Below are 23,223 nucleotides of genomic sequence, written 5' to 3' on the forward strand. Positions count from 1 at the left end.
GTTGGAGGTCGTGCCGCATGTCGTTGAACTCAGCTCGTCGAGATCTTTCTATTGACACCGGCGGTGTCAAAAATGGAGGTCAGAATCTTAACTTGAGTATTTGGCCATTGATGGTTTGTGTGAGAGAAAACGTGAGAGGAGAGAATGAGCGAGAATAAGAGAAAGAAAGTGCAAGAACCCTAAAAATTTCACTATATAAAGTATCTGATTAAGGCAAGATTACGTGTCTGATCTTATCCTCAATTATTTCCTCTAAACAGATTAAATTTATACTGATTAGAGGTAATTAGTTTAGCTCACGTAAGTTAATCTACTACTTACAGTCCAATATTAATTTCTGAATAATTCAATATTGTTTTATATTCTTACTCGCGTAATATTTCAAACTGTTTCAAGTCTTGAAATTAATTTTAGACTGAACAAATTCTAAATTTTAATTTTCTGTATTCTATCCCGAGAATGACGTTTCTGACAGTGTCAACTCCCGAGCTCATATTGTATCCATCTACTATAGGTATTTATCTTGTGACTTTAACCTAACTGTCTTAGCAATTAAGGATTTTTTTCTTCTTTTAAAATGCCAGTGCGTTTTTTTTTTATACGCCGCTAACATCGTGCCGTGCTTAGAGATTCTTGAAATTAAGATTCTCAAACTATACTTGTACTGAAAATTATTCCGCCTTAAAATACGGCGAGAATTTATCGATCGAATTTACTTGATCGAAACATGAACTTAACATGAAATTTGCTATAGAATTTAGGAATACATATATTAATTCCATAAATCCTCCATTCACAATATAACATAATATTTTCTAAGAAAATCCTTGGCTTAAAAATACATGAATTGTATTATTTAAGGTCTGGAATTTTCTCAGTCATTACAGATTCATACAGCGGAAACGTGGGATTATGTGGATTTCCTCTGTCTAAATCATGCAGCAATGATGACGCACAACAGGATCAAGGCGGTGATGATGAGGGAGATCACAACAATGGAATGATTGATTGGAAGGTGGTGATGATGGGATATGGAAGCGGAATGGTGATCGGAATATCAATCGGATACATGGTCCTTTCCAGCAGAAGCTTCAATTATTGGTTTCACAAAAAGATTTGGAGGGGGACGACGTCGCAAAACCAGTGGTCGCTTAAGATGGAGGAGAAGATCAAACTAGCAAGCAAAGGAAAACACAGTCGGGCCATGAGAAGTAAAGTAAGTTTGTATTGAACGTTTGCCGTTATAAATTCTTGTTTGCTTTTATGAACCAAACTTTATCAGCTAAGTAATTATTTTTCTTTTTTCCTTTTTCTTTATTTTCTTTTGCATTTCTGGGTTTTGATGTTGTTCAGGAGGATGCTTGAAGTGTTGTTATTCAAATTGGCATACTAAGGCATATATGGATATGATGACAGCACTATCTTCTTTCATATATATCTTTACTAGCTATATGAATAATTTATTTTCTTTTGTTTTCTTTACTAGCTAGTATATTTTGAAAATTGTAATCATAAGTGGGGATTCAGTCATATCCAAATGTTTTGGAGCTTGTATTTTACATACTTGTTCAATGGAATTGTCAATTATGCTTTTGTTTAAGTTGTAACATACATCTAATTATGCAGAGGAAATTTATATCGTGAATTCCTCAATAATGGAATCAATTCGAAGCGCGAATTCCTTACTCAATTAGTAGGTAAAACTCTTTTTCAAACAAATTTATTACCCACTCATTTTTTAAAAAGGTCTAGGTAAAACAATATTACACATTTTACACATTTTTATGTGTGGGTAAAAAATATGTAGGTAAAACAATGTGCTTCGTGGAATAATTTTGCCACGTCAGCATTGACAAACGTGGAACTTTGTTCCGTCCATGAAACTTATTGGCGCTATTTTTAGGCACAAAAAAAAAAATGCATAGATAATTAAATTCAACTACACATATATGTGAAGCTAAAATTCTTTTTCCAAACACTTGCATTACCCAATACCCACACATTTTAAAAAGAATGTGTAGGTAAAAAGAAAGATTTGCGACGTGTGAGTAAAAAATGTGTAGGTAAAAAATGTGTAGTATATTTAGAAATTTATACCGTGAATTCCCCAATAATAGAATCAATTGGAAGTGCCAATTTCGTACTCAATTAGTAGGTAAAACTCTTTTTCAAACATATTTATTGCCCACACATTTTTGTAAAAAGGTCTAGGTAAAAGAAAAATTCACCCACACATTTTTATGGAGGATTCAGTAACATCCTAGTGTTGTGGAGTTTGTATTTTACATTCTTATTTAATGGAAATGTCAAATTATGGTTTTGTTTAAGTTATAACATACATCTAATTATGAAGAGGAAAATTATGTATCATGAATTACCAAAAAATGGAATCAATTTGATATGCCAATTTCGTACTAAAATAGTTGTTTAATTAAACAGCCTTTGTCACCGGATCTAAAAGAAAATTAATAAATACATTTACCTTTATTTATATACTCTGAAAACTATTTGTACAAGTTCTAAATTAATATGTCGGGCATAAGGCAACATAATCCGAGTACTTTTAAAATGCCAGAACAAGCTTCAAAGATGATAGGCTTTTTGTTTTTCATAAAGTCTATAAATTCATTATCTATAATGTCCATATAATTCCTACTTCCTGACATAGTGCTGAGAAATTAAGAAGTGTAACCCCATATCCAAATTCAGGTTGTAATTTATGTTTTTCATAAAATAAAAGAATTAATTGTTTTTATTGAGCGTCTAAAAAAAGAATATTTCAAGAAATAACTAGTTTGCTTTTTTTTTTTTTTGGAAACTACAAGCATTTTTCATTTTATATTTTTGCAATTTCTAGTTGTCTGTTGTTTTTAAGGCTTCTGCTCATTTTTCAGAGGTTTATCGTTTGTGACTTCTCAATTGTTTATATGGTTCTTGTCATTTTACAAAATTTTGAGATCTTTTATCAAGTTTTTATTTTCTTAGTCATACGTTGAATGTTGTTTGTTAAATCTTTATATTTCTATGGACTGTCCTATGAATTTTTTGCACGTTATATTGTCAATTTTCTTTTGTATTCGAGCAGTAAGTCATTTAACAATTTATTGTCGTTTTGTCGTTTATGTGATGTTCAATTTTTCAGAATTCGGGGTGGAAAATTCAAATTTTATGATATCGTTGTGTTCTAGGTATTTTCTTTTTTTGGTCTCATATTGTTCTCATTCAAACTCCAAAAAATTTGGAATTATTATTTTTTAAATATGACAAATATCCAATAATTATCGACCTTTTTTCAAAGTGCTTTTGATTTTTTAAAACTGTTTAAAACACCCCCGACATGTAAAAAACCATTCAAAATGCTCCTCACGTCCACTTATGTTTACAAGTCTAAGGGATTTGTTGATATGGCATGCTGTTAAACATTAATAAAAGAGTAAATTGCCCCCCAAACTATTTGTTTCTTACATGATGGACACTAAATTTTTATTTTTGGCAAACTTTAAAATCAATAGCAATTGAAGTGTCCATAGTTATGGCGATATCAAAGTGACGGTTTGAGACACGAAATTTATGCATGATATGGTTTGAAAAATGACGATAATTGCTTTTTATGTGTGAATTTTAAGTCTTAAATCATTAGTTTTATAACGGTTATTGGCTATTGATACTCAATTACTACTAATTTTAAAATTCAGAGTGCAATTTGTTAAAGTTACAAGTTCGAGGTCCATTATATATTAAAAAAACTTGGAGTGTAACGTTACAATTTGCTCTAAAAAAAAAAAATCTAAAGTTTTCCACTCCCGTCTGTAGGACCTGCCCACCCCTTTTTCATGTTGGCACCACCACCATCCATGATTAAAGACCACGCCGGAACCTCTAGTGTTACATTCCCTCTCGCAGCCCTAAAACACCCCCGCACAACCTCTCTCGTTTTGATTCCGTTTGTTTGGTGCCCTAGCATGCCATGTCAACACTACGTTAGGATTATAGACGGGAGTGAAACGGAGGGGCGTTTTAAACGGTTTTCTACATATTATGGGAATCTTTTGAATGGCTTTAAAAAATTAGGGGCACTTTGCAAAGGGTCCATACTTCAGGGCATCTATGAAAATAATCCAAAATATATATATTTGGCTCACAGGGACAATACGGTCATTTCAGACGTTTACAACATACCACTTGCCTCTGCCAAACTTGGCTTCACCAAACAAAAGCAAGCAGGCCTTCTCTGAGCTTCTTTCTTCAGCGGAGATTTCTCCAACATACATACGGTTGATGATATGCACAAGACTATTACAAACCAAATATCTCAAGTACTGCAATTCTCTCTCTCTCTCTCATTCAGAAAAAGCAAAACAAATCCCCTCTACATACATATATAGATATATATATATATATCCACTGCTCTCGAGTCAACATGTTCACTTGAAATTTCATCGGTTTTAAAGCTCTGAACCCACATTAGGAATATTGGATTCTGCTCAAAATCCATGGATATGGCGCTTGATTCTTCCATCCTCAGCCCGCCCAAGTTCATCAACGGCTCGAAATCGCTGAGTTTCCTCCACTACAACACCCGATTAAGAATGCCCACGACAACATTCCCGCAAAATAATCGGTACCCATTTCCTTTATGCTATAATTCTAGTGAATTGAGGAGCTTTTGGAGTAAAAGAAACGATTTTTACGATGCAAAAGAGCGCTTGAGACCAATGGGTAAAACCTTGAGCGGCGAAAATGGGAATTTGGGTTTAAATTTTGAGTTTTTGAGGGGAATTTTGAAGAGTGGGATTGTTCTGGTGGCAATGGTTTGTGGGGTTTTGGTTTATGGCTGCAAAAGGGCTTTTGCGACTGAGGGAGTTGTGAACGCTGGCTATGGCGTTATTGGGCAGAGCATTTTGTTGCTGAGAAATGCTTGGCCAAAGACTTTGCAGGTTCTTCAGGTGTTCAAAGAACAAGGATTAATTTTGGCAGTGCTTTTGGGTCTCTCTGCGTTTTTCTCTATGGCTGAGACTGCTATCACCACTCTTTGGCCTTGGAAGGTATTGGATTTCTGTCCATTTTGTTGTTCTTAGTTAAATGAAAGTCCCAACTATCATAAATGTTGATGAACATAAGGTGTGTATCTTGCTCTTCTTAGTTAGCGTTATTCATTGCTTTATTGTAAACAAAGTTGTAATTTTGACAATCAAGAATACACTTGTGACTTCCTAGTGGAGAAATGCTATATCTCACTTATGACAAAATGTTAAACAAAGTATTGACTTCCTAGTGGACACTTCTTTGTTTTTGAAGACTTGAAAGGAAGTATCTATGAAGTATGGGACAAAGTGAAATTTTAGGTCGCAATTTGGTTGCATGAAGATCAAGACTTTAGTGGCTGTTTTCACTTTTTTCTTATACTTAAAACAAAACAACCAAACACAATTTCAGAACTAGTTCCAATAACATTCTCAATCAAATCTCATGTCCATTGTCATGCCCGAAACCAAACCGTTTTGAAAATGCTCCGAAATGGGCCCTTAGGAATTTGCACTTTTCGGATTTGGATACGGAGTGGCAGTTCTTGATGTACTTTATTTTATTTTTGGATTGTTCTCTTGGTTTTGTTCCATTTTTATGATCTTTTTATCCGGGTGGACTTCCCTGTTCTCTTGGTTTTGCATTTCATTATTTTTCTTGTCTTAATGAAGTTTTGTTTCTTTACTGAAAAAGAAAATTTCCATTTTACCCTTATGCCATAAACTGTGTGCGCGCGCGCACGTGTGTTTCATGAACATAAACTGTGTATCTTGCTCATCTTAGCTTGTTTTATACGTTGCTCTAGTGTAAACAAAATATAATTTTGGCAATAAGAGTATATATTTGTAACTTTTTAACAGAGAAATGTTGTATTGACGGTTTTTTGAATAGTTAGAAATTAACATGTAAAACTGCATTGATAACTGTGTGGTAATCTGTTCGTCTCAGAGTTGCGTGCGAATATAAGTTTGGTCACTCCCCTGCTGGTAGTTCTTAGTTTGCGATGTTATCATATTACTGTGTCAGGTGCGAGAGTTAGCCGAAAAAGAGTCTGAAGATGGCGTCTTCAAAATGCTTCGAAATGATGTTACTCGCTTCTTGACAACCATATTGATTGGCACAACGTAATTCTTATTTCCTGTTTTCAGTTTGACATTTCTTCATTATAAGTTTGGAATGAACTCTTTCTCATAAGAGAGTTTGTTCATCTGATCAGTGTTGTCAATATTGGAGCTACTGCTTTAGTTACTGACGCTGCAACAGCAATATTTGGTGAAGCTGGTGTTAGTGCAGCAACTGGAGTAATGACTGTATGTCTCGGTATCCTCACTTGATCAGTTCGGAGCTAATGTAGCACACCGAAAAGCATATCTATGCAAATGATATAAGTATCTATAAAAATTTTCTACTATACCTAAAATTTAATTTTCCGTCTTTTTCTTTTTTTCTGTTCGTAACGATGCTAGGTTGCCATTTTGCTTCTTACTGAAATCACTCCGAAAAGCATAGCTGTTCACAATGCAACAGAAGTTGCTAGGTTTGTGGTAAGTTTTTCTTTTCTTTTGTTTTTTGTTTTGTTTTGATTTTTCTTTTTCCAAGTTTTGTTTACTGAATTCGATAGGAAAATGCATAATTGATATTTATGTCTTTCAGTTCGGTTGTTCATGCTTTTGTGTAGCTAAGTGTACTCTTGCGGCTTTGCTTTATTGACCATTTTCATGTGTGATGCCTGTAGGCCCGGCCAGTGGCGTGGCTTTCGTTGGTGTTATACCCTGTTGGAAGAGTTGTTACATTTCTGTCAATGGGCATTTTAAAATTGCTTGGTTTGAAAGGAAGAAGGTTTGCTTTCTCAGAACCTCAGTTTAATCTTTCCGCACCTTCCGTATCATCTTTTATTTGAACTGCCCCTGCTAAATGTGTGTCTTACCCATTTTTTTAAGCTCAAATCAGTTTGCAAATGCTAGGTTTGTGTTTGGTAATAGCATATATCTTATTTTGAGAATTACTTAATTTTCTTGTCTTTGCATATGCTGGTGTTGTTCACAATTGTAGTGTAAGCTACATAGAGAATATAACCATCCCCTCAAAAACAAGAGGATGTTGTAGTGGATCTTTTTTTGTTGGAAATATGTTGAGGGCCATTCGAATGAATTGTGGAGTTTTGGATTAATGACCCAGCAAATGCAATTTAAGTTATCAAGAGGGCCGTTGGTGATGTACTATATAATTTATTATAAAGACCAAGTGACGGAAACAGCAATTTTCAGAACATTGTTTATATGTTGGTGAATGAATAGGAGGGCCTGAACTACCATGCTAGGTGATTATGGATTAATTTAAGTAATATGAATATTTCCTGATAAGAACATGCTCTTGGTTATGCGTCCATGCTTAGCATAAGAAAAGAATTATGTCACTCTAATATAAAGCATGAGCTAATGATCAAATTTTCTTTCAGAAAATTTTTTGTCATTGCTTTAAAATTCGTTATTTTTCTTTGATCAGTGAACCGTATGTTACAGAAGAGGAGTTGAAATTGATGTTGCGAGGGGCAGAGTTAAGTGGAGCAATAGAAGAGGAAGAACAGGTATAATGCAGTGTCTCTATTTTGAATGTCTTCTGCTTAAATACTACATTGAAAGATACAAACTAAGAATGCTATTTCTGAATGCTAAAAGTTAGGTATTATTTTTTTAGATTATCTGTGTGCTGACTGTTTGTTATTTCACAATTTACACTACCTTAAAATCCCCTAAAAAGTTGTCTATTTTTTGTATTTCCTAGCAAAGAGAGACTTATTTTTAAAATTATTTTGCAGGATATGATTGAAAATGTCTTGGAGATTAAGGATACACATGTTAGAGAGGTAATGACACCTCTTGTTGATGTAGTTGCCATTGATGCCAGTGCAACACTAGTAGATTTTCACAACTTGTGGTTAACTCATCAATATTCAAGGTAACGTGGAACTATAACGCTCTATTTCTCCAGGGAATAAGTTAATAACTATCAGATTTACGACAACAATGACACGGTGGTGTTTGTTCTAGGGTGCCTGTGTTTGAGCAGCGAGTTGATAATATAGTTGGTATTGCGTATGCAATGGATCTACTCGATTATGTTCGGAAGGTTGGACAGTTTCTATTCTCTTTTCACCTCTGTGAGGTTCAAATTCTTTAATTCTTAATTATACGCAACATCTCATAGGGGGTCAGAATTACAATTTTATTTTATTTTCAAGGGTGATCTACTAGAAAGTACCAGCGTTGGAGATATGGCTCATAAACCTGCATACTTTGTGCCAGGTAATCTTCATCCCGATTTCTTGGAGAACTCTATTTTGTACAAATATTAACCGTCTGTTATTGTCTTCTAATTCTGGTTTTGCATTCAGTCCCTGTATTACAGACTTGTGTACGTATAGTTGACGCATAATGTTCCAAATAAAATATAGCAATGGAATTCCAATAATCTGCCTTGGCAGCAAGTGTTTCAGAGAAACTGATTTGGTTTCCTGTAACTGCTAGTTTGGTGGTTGCTTTGTTACTTTGGCAATCTCTCACCAGGCTCAGTCAGGTGGTGCTAGGTAGGCCCCATTTCGGTAAAATTCTTAGGATACCATTAGTCCCGAATCCTTTTGGATCTAAGTGTTGCCTACTCAGTTGTCTCCTACGGATTCCCGTTGCTTTGGTTCCTAATTATGAGCTTAGCTAACAGGTTCAAATTCCATCTTGTGATACTGGAGTGTGCAATTTTGTACATTTTCTGCTTCCATTATTTCCAACACGTGAATTTTATGATCTGAATAAAATCAAGTTGTTTTGGACCCGCTCTTGGGACATTTGAGCATGTTATGGTCAATTGACCCAACCATTGAAGATCCTTTTTCCAATGGACCTTTGAAGTTCCTACTCTTCCAATTAAGTAGTGTTTTATCATTTGAGTGGTTTATGTTTAAATTTTCTTAGTTTAAGCTCCGTGGTTGGAAGAGTACCATTGGACCATAAACTTAAGGTTCCATTTAGACATAGCATAGTCAGTAGCTTGTATTTTGCTTACTAAAACTCTAGCATTTGTTTTCTACTAAAACTATCATGCATTAACTATTGTCATCCATTTCTTGTTTTCTACTAAACTTATATGAGATCATATTCTTCATTTATTTTATGTATTCTGGACTTGACGGTATTGATTGGGCGTCCCAATGCGGCTACTTATATTTTTGAGGTGATAAAATTATAATGTTTATGGAATTATGATGCAGATTCAATGTCAGTCTGGAATCTTCTTAGAGAGTTCCGCATCAGAAAGGTCCACATGGCTGTGGTTCTTAATGAATATGGAGGAACCATAGGGGTATGTTCATTGATTTTGTCATCATTGAGTTGACGCATTCTACTAGTTATACAGCAACCTTCTATGCACATTATGGTTTTTTCATGTTTCTATGAACAATATCTCACTTTTTTCTTTTTTCCCTTATGACCAGTTAGTTACTCTGGAAGATGTGGTCGAGGAAATTGTTGGCGAAATCTTTGATGAAAACGATTCCAAAGTAATGCTTTCTATAACTAGCTTCTGCACTTTCTGTCTCCTCTTCTTGATAAGTAGTCTTAAAAGAGTATTCAAAATTGAAAAGAACAGAAGCTGCAAAAGTGAAAAATTATGAAGATGCCAGTTTCATTTCCAAGAAATACCATGCTCAAGAAATTAGTCTTAGCTTCCACTAACTTATCTAGCCGCCTCATATACTTGTAGGTTAATCTGATGACAATATCAGTTCCGCCACCTATTTTATCCCATGTTTGACATCTGATCTTATTTCCAAATGTTTTATGTTCATTCTGCTTCTTATGAAACAGGAGGAGATTCAGAAGAAAACTGGCTACATTGTGATGCGTGCAGAGGGAGTATTTGACGTGGATGCAAATACGTCTATAGACCAGCTATCCGAAGATCTGAATGTCAAAATGCCCGAGGTACACATCACTATGTTGCCGAAATTCTTATTATTGTCCATCATAAAATGGCTGCTTGCTAGTTCACTGAACATGAATATCATGAAAGGCATTTCCTTTTCCATATCTAATTTACTGTTACTTGTAATCATGGTTGCTAGTAAAACGTCAATGTAATGATGATTAAATGGTAGTATCCACTTATATGTTACAGGGTCATCAATACGAAACAGTATCGGGTTTTATATGCGAGGCATTTGGATATATTCCAAGGACAGGTGAGACCATCAAAGTAGTCCTTGAAAAGGAGAATGAAGAAGAGGAGGACGAGGAGTCCAAATCCGATCACCAGGATCAGAAGGAAAAGCATCAGATTTTTAAACTTGAGGTACGTCCTTGAATATTTGTCACCTCTTAGGCCTTGGAAAGTTCATTCTATAAAGTATTAAAAAAGGGGTTAAATTCAAGTTTCTCCTCAATTACAAAAAGTTTCGTAACTGCCTTTCTAATCCAGGCTACTATAAAAATCCCCATTTTATGTATTCCCAGGTAATGTTAATGAGCAAAATGAAGAAGATGGCTTGATCATATTCAACTATTCACAAGGTTAGTAACATGTGTGCTTCTAATGTTGATGCAGATACTCGCAGGAAACGCCAGAAAGGTAAGTGCCATTCGGTTCGAAAGATTAGACAATGGAGAAGCAGCTCTGGAGACCAAAGAGATGACTCGGTTTGTTCCGAAAATCATGAAAAGGAAGTGGAACAGTGATGAGGACTCAGAAAGTACAGAATGCGATGAGGATTCATTCCAAAAGAGACCACAGAATAGCCTCCTTGATGAACATGAAGACAATTATGATAGTCTCAGCACACCTTGATCATGTTTCTTGTTGCTCCCATTTTTCACAACACTACTGATAGGTGTTTGAGTTGAGAACCAATGACCAATTTTGTGAATCAGAAATGGAAAATAAAAAAAAATATTCAGAGAAAGATTGTGTAATGTGTTTACTTGACGAAAAAAAATGCCATCATTACATGTCATATTGCACGAGAGCTGCCACCTAGGAGTGTTAGACCAGGTTATCTTATTTTTTCGAAAAAAAAGCTTATATAAGCTGATTTTTATTCAAAAATGAAAAGAAAAACAGTATTTAAAAAAAAAAACAGTTGTTTAGCCCGTCATATTTTCATACATTCTCGGAACAAATAGAACTGTTCACTGTCTCTAAGGTTAAAATCCTCTCGGAACAAATAAAACTGCTCACTAAGTCTCCAGAAATCCTCTGGGAATAACTAAAACTGCTCAAGGCGCCTCTAAGCTTTAAATCCTCTATATCCTTCCAAGCTCAAATCAGATATGGACTTTGCACATAAAGGACGGTGCAGCGGTCATGTAGCGTTGCAACAGATGGGGGCATTGGAGGGGGGCCTACAATTGGTGGTGTGTGTGTGTGCAGAAGCAATGGAAGGCCTGCTACGGTGGGAGCTGTGTGAAATGGAGGGGGCAATGCGACGGTGGGGACGTTTCTCGGTGATGGTTGCCATGGGAGATGGGGAGGCGACGATGGCAGTCGACCAAGCTTGAAGGTCGTGTATGTGAGATGGCAGCAGCGGTGGTGGGGCTGTGATGGTGAGATTCTTTGGCATTTGAATAACACCTTATTAGGCGGGATTCAAATTACCACAAAATGGGATAAAGTGATTATATGGAATCGATTTTTCTCGTCATTCATATACCAAACGTAAGAATATGAGAAGATTTCCGTTCACATCCGAACATTATCCCATTACCAAACGCCCCCTTCGCAACAAATGAAACTGCTCACCTTTTGCTATGTGACAATGTTTGTTTCATTGTCACGCGTGTCAATTACATTATCCAAAAAAGCCGAATGAAAATGTATATAGAGCCATTGGGATGTGGGTTATGGGAATAAGTGCGTTTACTCTCTCTCTGTAATGTCCAAACCTCTCTTGGCACTTGGGATATGGGCAATATGGCTTTAGATGGGATGGCAATGGCACTATTTTGCCTGCACTTTTATAGTAAGAACTGTAACTTGCTAAAGGGAGCTTGATGGGATTGCCTTCCTAAATAGTCTCTGAATGTTTCTGTATATCATATCTTCTTGAAGTTACTTTTTTTTTTTTTTTTCATTTAAATCTTTCTAATAGGTTATCAATGAAATGGGAATTTGGACATAGTGGATGGGAAGCGCAACTTTAGCAAAAAATGATGAAAGCTAAAATCCAAAGAAGAGAGGACAGTAGCTTTTGCAAGAACTTTATTTACCCGAGAGTGGTGGAGATATTCAAATTAATATTCTCTTCTTTGATTGGTATCATTGGCTGCTATACACCTTTTATAGTGGCTTTGAGCTTCACATTTCTTGTGTAATAGCGTGTACTACAAGGAATATCAGAATTAGACGCCACGTTTAAATTGCTTCAAACTTCTATTATTATTTTGGGTTTTTGATGATTTTTTCCTCCTTAACTTTTCTTGAATGGGCAAGCTGTTCTTCAAATCTTTTATTTTAAATAATTACCCCCTAAATTTAATACAGTTCTTGCCGGAAGTCCCCGTATTGATGAAGATGTTAAAATTTGGATAGAAAACGCCGTTGTCCATGTCATATGAGCTCATATGAAGAGGCGAGTTAGAGGAATACCCTTTTTAGGGAATTGATATTCGAATATACCATTTTTATGGAAAAGTTATGCCTAATTGACACAACACGACGGACCTTTAGTGGTTGCAATTTAGTTGACCAAGGAACAGAACCACTTTTGGTGGTCCGAGTAGATTCTCGATCTACTCTTTTACTAGTAGAGAAAATTGGTGAATTCACCCTTATGCATTGCTATAAGATAGTTACTTTTTACTCTTGATTAATATTCTTTTGATTAGTTCTTTTACTAAATGATATTAATCAAGTATAAAAAATAAAAATTTAAGATCTATACATTTTAAGGGATATTTATCTCTTTTGTCTTCCTAGAAGACTCTCCATCTACTTAGAAAGCTTAGAATCTACTTATTACAAAGAAATGAATTAAAAAAAAAAAATTGGGTTACGGAGGAAATTAAGAAAATTTAACCCAAATTCTTAAAGCCCAAATAGGTTAGTTAGCCCAAAACATCCATGCAACATTCTCAAGATATTGCTCTTTGAAGTATTTATAAAAAATGATCACTTTTTTTACTCCATATTTAGAATATATTTTTAATTTAATAATATTACTAATTTTTTTATTTTATGGTTATTGAGATAATATTATTTCAAATAAACCCTTTTTATGTGGGTGGTTATAAGTGATTAACAAAGAATAAAATATCATTACAGGTTATTTCAGAGATTTATATACAAATATTACAAGTTGTGAACATTTATTTTTTATCTCCTAACTAACTATTCTTTTTCATCTACCAAAAGAGTCATCCTAGATAGCAAAGCTCCAATGGAGCACATGGTGTCACGTAGATGCGTGTTTTCCTCCAAATGTTAGCTTGATTTATGATTTATGGCATTGTGCAAAATTTTATTAAAATTAGGGGTAATTTATGAAACTTAAAAGTTCACGAGTAACTTGTCAATTCACAAATTAGGTGGATGTGAATTTTGGTCACCCCTTTTCATTAATAATATTAAAAAAATCAGTTAAAATGCCCTTTTTTCTAGATTCGACATTAGTTAATCACTGATTTACTAATTGTATCACTGAATTACCAATGATCTATCACTACTAAGATCGGTAAATTATTAATTTTATATTGATCAATCACCTGATATCGGTCTATTAATCATATATCACTAAATTAATCTGTGATGAGCTGCTAAAATAATAGATCACAAATCAATCCACCACTAATTAACCATTTTCCAAAGTTACTATTTTGCAAATTTAACAAAACTTAAAAATCATTTATTAAGAACCAAACTTGAAAAACGGCCATTTACTTTTTATGAGGCAAAAGCGTCCAATCCCTTTTTTTTTTTTTTTTGACGGTTCAAGTTAAGCATCGGTATGAGATCACATTTGGTCTCATATATTGTATTGTATTATTATATGAGATCATCAATTGTACACTTGGAGCAATATCTTCTGCTCTTCTAAAATTGTAAAAATCAAAAGTTAACACAATATATATCTCGTATGAGAATTAGTACATGAATTAGATATCCTAGTACCATTTCTGATATGCATGTGCTTCAGGTGTTTGATAAGTCGCTTTCACTTTGAATATCCAAATAATTCTCTCTTTTTCTTTCTATTTTTTTTTTCCTTTTCCTTTTGTTTTTATTCGTGGTCAAAATAACGATTTATTTCTAATCCCAAATGGTAAGATATTATTATAGAATGGCCTTTTTCAGTGAAGATCATATGACTTCTTGACAAAAGAAATATTTATAAAAATGTTAAGAGGAGCAATTTTGATGGGATACGCTCAAGTTTCTTCAGAATTAGAATTTCAAAAACGTACTTTTTCTTGAAAATATGACTTCTTACATAAATTATAAATAACATCTTCTTGATATTTGACGATCTATAAATAATTTTGGTCACCAAGGAGGTGAAGTTCTTGCTGGTCCCATTTTCATGTTCTTAATAGGAAATTGCTACAATTATTAGCAAATTAATAATGGTACAAACTACAAACTATAAACCACAAACATGTATATATATTTAAAAAAGATAAAACTCTCTAGTGAACATGAAGATGAACATGATGGTTCAGGTACATATATATATATATATATATATATATATATATATAGTCACAAAACTCATATCTCTCCCACAAAAGGTACTGCATTTAAGAACAAACTGACCCAAAAACAAAAGGAGAATATATAAGCCAAATTGAACCATCACAAAATTAAGTCTCTCTTTTTCACAGGTGAAGAGAAGTGTCTACATCCGAATCATCAAAACTATATGTTCTATTATTCATGGCTGCACCACTTGTGGAGGTCATGTTTGCAAAGATTGGGTTGGTCTCATTGCCTTGGAAGTTGCCATGCTTGCCCTGAAAATTTTGCTGCACGTAGATAGAGCCTTGGTGAGAAGGCGGCCTATGATGAGGAGGCACGGATTCGGAGAAGAAAAACAACCCCGTTGGCTCGTAACGCTTGGTCGGATTACTAGTCCTCTCCGACTCGGAGAACAGTCTCAGAAGCTCCTTCTCCTTCCTCATCTCCTTTGCTCTTTGCAATTGCCTAAACCTCTCTTGAAGCAAGGCAATGGAGGAATGATGAGCAGTGCCGTCACAACTTTTTGTGGCCATTATTCAATGAAGGAAAAATGAGAATAATGATATATTTTGGTTCTAGAGAGGTCTTTTAGATTGCATTGCTATATATAGGAAGTGGATAATTTTGAAAATGTTATTATTGTTATTATTATTATTATTTTGAAATTAAAGGCTAGAATAATAGATTCTGATGATGTAAACTAAGAAGGTAGAGAATCAGCAGCTGGGGTGCAAAGTCCAAGAAGGCAGAGTTTTCTGACTAATATTGAGGAGTTGGGGTTGGTGAGATGTGAGGGAGAGGCCAAAAGCCTCACTTGGAAGAAAATGGTGAGGAAAAGAGTCCAAAATGGTTGTGGAAGTTAGCTTTTGGAAAAGCTTTTTAAGAGGAATAAAATGGATGGGTGATGTTATGTCGTCTTGTCTTTAAAGAGTTGCTTTGGCTTTGGAGAAGATGTTGTTGCCTCTTTTGTTGAGGCTTTTGGTGGGATACATCTTGTTATTGTTTTTTTTACCTTTAGATACTCTCTTTTTCTTTTTCCGTTTTTTCAGTAAGACATCATTATCGGTAATGCATATTTTTCAATATTAAATCTGATCAAATCACGTTAAAATAAATTTAAAAAAAATGCAAAACTGACCTAAATTTCTAACGATATAAAAGTTCAAAACAATAACCCCACCAATATAGTATTTTTTTATGCGCTAATAAGAGAGCGTTCTCATTTTTTTTTTCCTTTCGTTTTCCGATTTTCTTTTTTATTTTTTATTTTTTTCAATTTGGTGGATGATGAAAAGAAAAAGAAGTGGGATTATTTGAAAGCTGCTTACTATATATTCATTTGTTTGCTTCCAACTTTTTTTATTGCATGGAGAGAGGGGAGAAAGAGAATTTGAAATATAACTCAATATCAAAAGCCAACAATCCTCATAGCTTCTCTCTATGTGCTTCCATAGAGAGAGGGAAATTCAACCTTATACATTCTGCCTCTCCCTTTCTTTCTCTCAACTTTCTGTCTTGTCCCCAAGTTGTTGGACTCAAACGGCATGGAGGGAAAACAAAGATATTAATATTTAATATTACCTTTGGAATTTCTTGTTTGGCTTCATATATTCAAAGCCATAACCCCCATTTTGATATTTTGAATATCAAAATTTTGAAAGGCCATATTTAGAGGCCACTCTCATATAGGCTTAGCCCTATGCATATAGGTATGTTATGACACAATATTTGGAATTGATATTGGCAATGGCGCAATATCTGGCAACAATATCAAGGTGGCCAAACAGAAAAACATTCCTCCAATTTCTTAATCCCAAGATTGTGAAGCACAATGTGGAATAAAAATGGTTGATAGAGTACAACTTTATGGTGCTTTTTGATTGATCACATTAAAAAAAAGAGGATGTGGTTTTCTTTTCATTTGCTCTTAGGATTAGAAAAATGAAAATGCAGTGCAAGAATCAATGAGAGCGTGAGAATAGTAAAAGATTATACCTTTATTAGTAAGAACTTCTACAAGCACTAATATGCAACTTGATTAATTATTATATAATAGGAAAACATAAAGGTTTTACTTCAATTCATTGCACGCTAACCCTAAGTTATACACTTCATTTTATGCTTATTTTTTTCGAAAAGTTCAGTTCTCAAGTTAACTGGTATTTGCAATTTAGTTACAATTACACCGATATGGAGCAACAATATTAGATTTTTTTACATCTGTATAATTATTTGTTAAGTCGTATATTTCTTTATATTGAATTCTAAACTTAGGTTTATTTTTATCTTTTAGGGTTATTTAAATTTAGTTAAATTATATTATTAGTTTAGATGTCTATAAATGCCAAAGCGATTATATATAATTTCCTTCAGAGTTTTGATGATTAATAAATATTGATATTTTTAGCTTTTTCTTGTGTTCCCATTCTCCTTCTGTATCCTCTCTCTTATCGACTCTCTATTCTCTCTTAATTAATTTTATTTCTCTCTAATTTCTATCTCTATTCTCTAAATTCTATCTTGCCCGGAATCACCAATTTTTTTCAAAACGCCAAAATTTCTCACGAATGACATTTGCTTCTTGGACTTGGAGATGATTGAATTGACAAGAACACAGTTCATTAACATTCATTTATCAATTTTAACTGACCATACAAACTCAATACAAGGAAATATACATATAAAAATTATAAAGTATGCAATTACAAAGAAAAATACATATAGTTTACTGAAATGCCACATTCTTCATTGAGCCCACATTGTAAACTTCAAAGCTCAAGTTGCCTATACCAAAGTATATAGAGGTGTGATGTAGCGAAGGGATAAATTCCGATTATCGATCTCTTTTCTTTTCGTTTTCTAAGTCGACTTTTCTTTGACATCTTCCACGCTCACTAAATCTGCAAAGCCAACCTTTTTCCTCAATGTTTCAGCCAAGCCAGCTGCATCAACAAATCCCTCTCCGATCACTTCTATTCGGTTTTTTCTTTCACCCTTTATAGCCACTGAAGTGACACCTAAAAAACATTTCATAAAGAAACAAAGACAAGAACACAAACAATATTCACATTTGTTACTTTATTTTTTCTTCTCTCTCTTTAAATTCAAAGAAATTTATGATCTATATATACCATCTTTTGCAACAGCTATCTCCAAGGCCTTGGACCGGCATTTCTTGCATTTCATCTCCACCTCAATGACTACTTTTTGCTGCAATATTCGTTAGATAAACATTTCAAATTTAGCATTTATACAGGTTGGAAAAGATGTTTGAAATTTGAAAAAAAAAAAAAAAAAGTTTCAAAAGAGAATGAATATGAAAATAATAGAAAAACCATAATAGAATATGGTTCAAGCACTAAAGTTAGGCATATTGAACAAATGGATAAAGAAAATGATTCACCTTCATATTTCTGCCCCCACCAAACCAAATTCCGTTGTCTATGTGTGTTGTTTGATTCTGAAAAAATATGTGGTGGTGAAGAGAAGCAAACTGAATTCTCTAAATAATGTGTTACATATATATATATATATATATATATATATATATTTCATTCTTTTATTTGATATATAATGTGAACAAGTTACAACTACAATGTTGCAAGTAATCTTACACGTGATAATTGTTCATAAAGTCTTAAGGTATATAAGTTGGCGATCCACTTTTTATGGGTTCAATGTACAATGTCATCTACTCTTTCCTATTATGATTCTAATTCTTCGCTTAGTCTTTTTTTAATGCTAAATTTGTTAGAAGTCAGCTATATTAAATTCTTGACTCAATATTTAGTAGTTACAGTCAATGTTATTAAGTCAACTATTAAGGAAAAAAACTGCATTATGAAAGTAGCGTGGAAATGTAAAACCTGTCAAATGAACAATATGGAAATTATTATATCAATTGAAGAAACATGGGAGGAAAGTGTAGATGGGAGAAAGAGCCAAAAATTCAGTTCCATGACTTGCAAATGTAGGACGAAATAAATGGTTGATGAGTTGTTATACTAGGTAAAATTACCATTCATTTATGTCAATATTTTTGCTCTTAGTAACTTATACATTGTCCGCTTGTTTGGTAGGAAGGAAAAGGGGAAGGAGGAATAGTTGATGGATATCAAGACATATAGATGATTGTGTAAGGGTTCAAAATCCTCTATCGGATTCCAATACCAAACACGATAAGCGAAAGGTTCACCCTTTCTTTCCTTATCTACAACAACGAGCCTTAATCCCAACTAATTGGGATCGACTATATGGATTTCACTTTTTCACACAACTATGTTCGAAATTAAACTTTTCTGAAGGCCTAGATCTAGAATGTCTTTCCTAACGACTTCGGTCCACGTAATTCTTGGTCTACCCCTCCCTCTCCTAGTATTAAGTACCTTTCTTTCCTTACCTAAATAATATATTTTTCCAACCTATTCTCACTTCTGCTCTCTATAGCCCTTTGGATCAGTCACTATTTCTTCTGGTTTACTTATCGTAGTAGAGCTTCAAAATTGAGCACTTTGTTAAGGTTCTTGTCAGCTACACAATTGAGCTGTTTTTCCCAACAGAAGTTATTTTAAAAGAAAAAAAATCTACACATCTCATAAATTAATATACCAACTAAATCATATGTAAAGGAGTAAAGAAAAATGAGAATTTCTGTACAAGTATCCTTTACTTGGTCTTTTTTTTTTCTTTCTTTTTTAATTCTCTGCTAAGCATGTTCCAAGTTAGCTATATATACTTGATTAATGAGTCAATACATCGTAGCTAAATCAACTATGGAAGTATATATATATATATATATATATATACAGTGATCACATGTTCGGATTCCAAGGGTGATTCTGCAGAGCTGATCTTGGCAATCTCATGCACAGAATATTCTAATTTATTGAACATGATATCCAAATTGTGAGAGGAGAAACATATAGCTTAATATATATATATATATATATGAGCATGTATAATTTTATATCAAGAATTTCACACTATTCTATTGTGCTTAACTCTTGCAGAATTGAAGAAAGTTGAGGGGAAGTTGTAGATGCAAGAAAGTGCCGAAGTTGATTTCCATAACTTGCATAGGTGATAAGTTGTTATCATTAACAGGAAAAATTACCATTCGTTCATTTCTAAATTTTCACCCTTGGGAAAGTATACATTGGCCTTGTTTGGTATGCAGGAAAAGTGGATATTAAAGATTGTGGTCGTTTGGTAGGAGAGATTAGAATGGAATGACTAATGGTTTCAAAATCGCCGACAAAAAACCAATTTTGATCCTTTTGAAGTATGAAGAATGGGACCCACGTATGAAGGATATTAAAGATTGTGGTTCTTTGCTTTCTTTCTATTTTCCTTACCTAAACTAAATTCATTTATGTTCTTGCCTTGGCTCGTTTGTTATTCTTTCCGGTTTACTTGTCTTATCATGTAGTTGATCATCAAAATATAGGCTACAATTTCATTTGATATTTTGCATATATATCAAACTAAGCACACGCAATTTAAAGCTTTTACTTCAAGTCACTGCCATTTCCGCATGAACTAAATTTCATTCATTTACATTGCTCTTAATTCTATTTCTATTTCAACTTTTCTACATATTTAGGCAAATAGACGTTTGATAAATATTTAGGGGTGTTCATCCAATCTAATCCAACCCATTTTAGTCATATAAGTACAATCAATCTATTCAAAGGCCGGTTTTTAGAAATTTCATCAAATCCAATCCAATTACTAGTGTATCATCTAATCCAAAATCCGATTAAAGTCGGTTTCGATTAGACTGGACCAATCAAATTTGGGCTTGGGATTTTTGTACAGTTTTTTAATATTTATTTTCATATTTAGCTATTTTTTAGATCTTTTTAACATAATTTAAATGTTGTAGTTGAAAAAAAAAACCATGAATTAACATTTAAAAATAAAAAAGCGTATAAACTCCAAATTACAAATTTGAAAATTGATTAAACATCCAACAAACAATTATAAAGAAACAGACGTTACATTCCAAACTATAAAGAAATAACATACAAAGAAAATATAATCTAAAGATTCAAATGTGCATGTCTACTACTCTTTTTGATGATGATCCATAATGGAAAGAAAACATAATCTATTTTTTATTTTTTTATATAATATATAAGAATTGGATCAGTTTGGATTGGGTGTTTTATAAGTAAAATTAACATTCAATTTAATTCAAGTCGGATTTTGAAGAAATCACATTCAGTCCAATCTAATTGAGATCGGTCATCCATAAAAATTGGATTAGATTTGATTGGATTGATCGATTTGATCGGTTGATTAGGAATCTATGAACACTCTAGATAATAATACAAGTGAAATTTGCATCACTTGATACGAATCTTCCCTTTTGGTATTAATCAATCATAGAACCACCATTAACATCCCTTTCTCTTTTTCTTTTTCTTTTTTCTGTTGTAGCTGAGACTGGTTTTTCCTGACAAAAATTTAAAAAAAAAAAATGACAGAAAAATAAAAAATAATAATAATAATAATAAAAGAGGTGGCATCTACTCATCTCATAAAATTGATATCAACTAAATCACATTTAAAGGATGACAAAAAAAATTAGAAAATACAAGGATGTAACTTTGGAAAAATGAATACTCTTTAATCCTATTACATAATGTTGCAAATGCTTGGTGAAGAGGAATCATAGACCATTTGGTACACTTCATGTTCAGGTTGCTCATAACAAGTTACTACGTCATATTCATTTTCTCTTCTCTCTCTTTCTGCATGGCCGACCGTTTTCCTCAACGTTTCTGCCGCGCTGATGATTCCATCTCCGACAATTTCCATCTGATTATCACTTTCCCGCTTTAAAGCCATTGAAGTAACACCTGCAAAATCATGAACAAACTGAAAATTAATTGCCTCTTTTGCTCTTCCTTTTTGTAAAATAAGGGGATTCAAAGCTTACCCTTATCCTATGCTGCTATCCGCAAGGCCTTGGTACTTCAATGACTATCTTTTGCTGCAACCATTAGTAACTAAGAATAATTTTATGACCAATATTAAACTTTTTTAAAAATTTTCATTACTTTTTTAAAAACTTTCATTATTTTTTAAAAAATTTTCATTTCTTTTCCATGACTTGACTTTTTTCAACCAAAATCGATAAATAGGAGATTGTTTTACCTTCATTTTTCTATCCCACCAAACAAAGTGATCTTTTTGCTTCTGAGGTTGGTTGAAGAAGTAAAAGTTTGAATGTCTTTTTATATTTTGGGAACATTTATAACATTGCAAGCAATCTCTCTCGCACGTTATGTTTGTTGATGAAAGTTTTAAGGACTTGGGGATCCACATTTTGTGGTTTCAACATAAAAAATAAAAAATAAAAAATAAAAAAGAAACAAACGACCAAAATGTTTGTTCTGCTAAGCTTTTTGACAAGTCAACAACTGTGTAAGTAATAAGTCAACGTTTAGCTGTAAAAGTCAATAAATTGCAAGTCAACTACTTAAAAGGAACGACAAAAAAGGATTGTTCTTTTAAGTGAAAAACTCAAAAAAATGTAACTCAAGTTATAACTTTATTTGAGTTCATATTCTTTTAAGTTTAAACTCGAGTTTATGACTAAAACTCGAGTTCAAATTTCCCCTTCAATTCGAGTTCAGAAACTCAAACTCAAATTAATGAACAGTATTTTTTTTATTCTTAAAAATGTTACAACTTTTTCGTTTTAATTCTGATTGAGATGATTGTTTTTCTATGCGTTGACAACGAAAAGACGAATAAAACCCGACTCATATATCCTATTCAAATTTTTCATCAGCATTGAGTTTTTATTAAAATACTATATAAATACAAATTTAAGTTTTGACTCACTCAAACACAAACTCAAGTTACAAGTTCAACTCAACTTATAACTCAAATTCAACTCAAGAATTATACTCAAATTAAACTCCAAAAGAACAAGCCATTATCACATGTTTAGACTTCACTTAGAGATGGATTATTTTCATAATCACCACCGAATTATATAATTTATTTCAAAATACCTCTTAATTTTTTAAAACAACTTAAAACACCCCTTCATATATAGAATGGTTACATTCAATTTAAATTATTAAAAATTATTTAAGTTAAAAAATTAAATTAATTATTAAAACTTAATTAAAAATTAAAATCTAAAGATAAAAATAATTAGATATTCAATCCAATTAAGGGTTAAATAAAAACAAACTTGCACATTCTAAATAAAAATCTCATTAATTTATCTTCTCCCAAACACACATCGGAACATTACAAATTGTTTTCTTCTCTCCACCTACTTCCGATCTCTCCATTCCCTATGAAATCCATGGACTATAAACCATTCACCAAGAAAAGGACATCAACATCCTCGAATTCAGCAAAATACCAACAACGGATTAGAAAGAAAGAAAAAAAAAAGACTGGAAAACTAACAAAAAAAAAACTCAAATTAGCTTTCAAAGGTTTTGATTACCC

The 23,223-nt window shown here is 33.2% G+C and overlaps 4 protein-coding genes across 4 annotated transcripts in view; 2 read left to right on the plus strand and 2 right to left on the minus strand.

Annotated features, from left to right (window-relative positions):
- LOC21411203 (receptor-like protein Cf-9 homolog) overlaps positions 1–1,365 on the plus strand; it is an 18,130-nt gene extending 16,765 nt beyond the window's left edge. Inside the window, exons 4-5 of the mRNA XM_024166175.1 lie at positions 888–1,216; positions 1,354–1,365. Of these exons, the coding sequence (XP_024021943.1) occupies positions 888–1,216; positions 1,354–1,365 (341 nt within the window). The remainder of the gene's footprint in view (positions 1–887; positions 1,217–1,353) is intronic.
- Positions 1,366–4,226: 2,861 nt separating this feature from the next.
- LOC21392823 (putative DUF21 domain-containing protein At3g13070, chloroplastic) lies at positions 4,227–11,066 on the plus strand. Its single transcript, XM_010098964.2, has 15 exons — positions 4,227–4,316; positions 4,469–5,045; positions 6,052–6,149; positions 6,242–6,335; positions 6,492–6,569; positions 6,761–6,864; positions 7,531–7,612; positions 7,844–7,983; positions 8,076–8,154; positions 8,267–8,330; positions 9,290–9,381; positions 9,515–9,580; positions 9,888–10,004; positions 10,198–10,371; positions 10,624–11,066. The coding sequence occupies exons 1-15, from the start codon at positions 4,279–4,281 to the stop codon at positions 10,861–10,863; spliced, it is 2,043 nt and encodes a 680-aa protein (XP_010097266.2). The 5' UTR covers positions 4,227–4,278; the 3' UTR covers positions 10,864–11,066.
- Positions 11,067–14,885: 3,819 nt separating this feature from the next.
- Positions 14,886–15,278, minus strand: LOC112091765. Its single transcript, XM_024166179.1, has one exon. The coding sequence runs from the start codon at positions 15,276–15,278 to the stop codon at positions 14,886–14,888; it is 393 nt and encodes a 130-aa protein (XP_024021947.1).
- A 2,326-nt stretch (positions 15,279–17,604) lies between these two features.
- Positions 17,605–18,209, minus strand: LOC21392826 (heavy metal-associated isoprenylated plant protein 47). Its single transcript, XM_024166180.1, has 3 exons — positions 18,149–18,209; positions 17,877–17,955; positions 17,605–17,762 (listed from the first exon to the last, which is right to left on the minus strand). Exons 1-3 carry the CDS (start codon positions 18,152–18,154, stop codon positions 17,605–17,607), a joined length of 243 nt encoding a protein of 80 aa, XP_024021948.1. The 5' UTR covers positions 18,155–18,209.
- Between the last annotated feature and the right edge of the window lie 5,014 nt (positions 18,210–23,223).

Source organism: Morus notabilis, unplaced genomic scaffold (assembly GCF_000414095.1).
Source record: "Morus notabilis unplaced genomic scaffold, ASM41409v2 Scaffold1708, whole genome shotgun sequence".
NCBI classification, from domain to species: Eukaryota; Viridiplantae; Streptophyta; class Magnoliopsida; order Rosales; family Moraceae; genus Morus; species Morus notabilis.

What these genes read in the sequence shown, in the direction of transcription:
- LOC21392823 (XM_010098964.2), top strand. Translation starts at nt 4,279, where the DNA reads ATGATATGCACAAGACTATTACAAACCAAATATCTCAA. An exon ending in ACCATATTGATTGGCACAAC is followed by an intron (nt 6,150 to 6,241) that starts GTAATTCTTATT and finishes TCATCTGATCAG; the next exon opens with TGTTGTCAATATTGGAGCTA. An exon ending in TGAATGTCAAAATGCCCGAG is followed by an intron (nt 10,005 to 10,197) that starts GTACACATCACT and finishes TATATGTTACAG; the next exon opens with GGTCATCAATACGAAACAGT.
- LOC21392826 (XM_024166180.1), bottom strand. An exon ending in GATAGCTGTTGCAAAAGATG is followed by an intron (nt 17,763 to 17,876) that starts GTATATATAGAT and finishes AATGTTTTTTAG; the next exon opens with GTGTCACTTCAGTGGCTATA.
- LOC112091765 (XM_024166179.1), bottom strand. Translation starts at nt 15,278, where the DNA reads ATGGCCACAAAAAGTTGTGACGGCACTGCTCATCATTCCTCCATTGCC.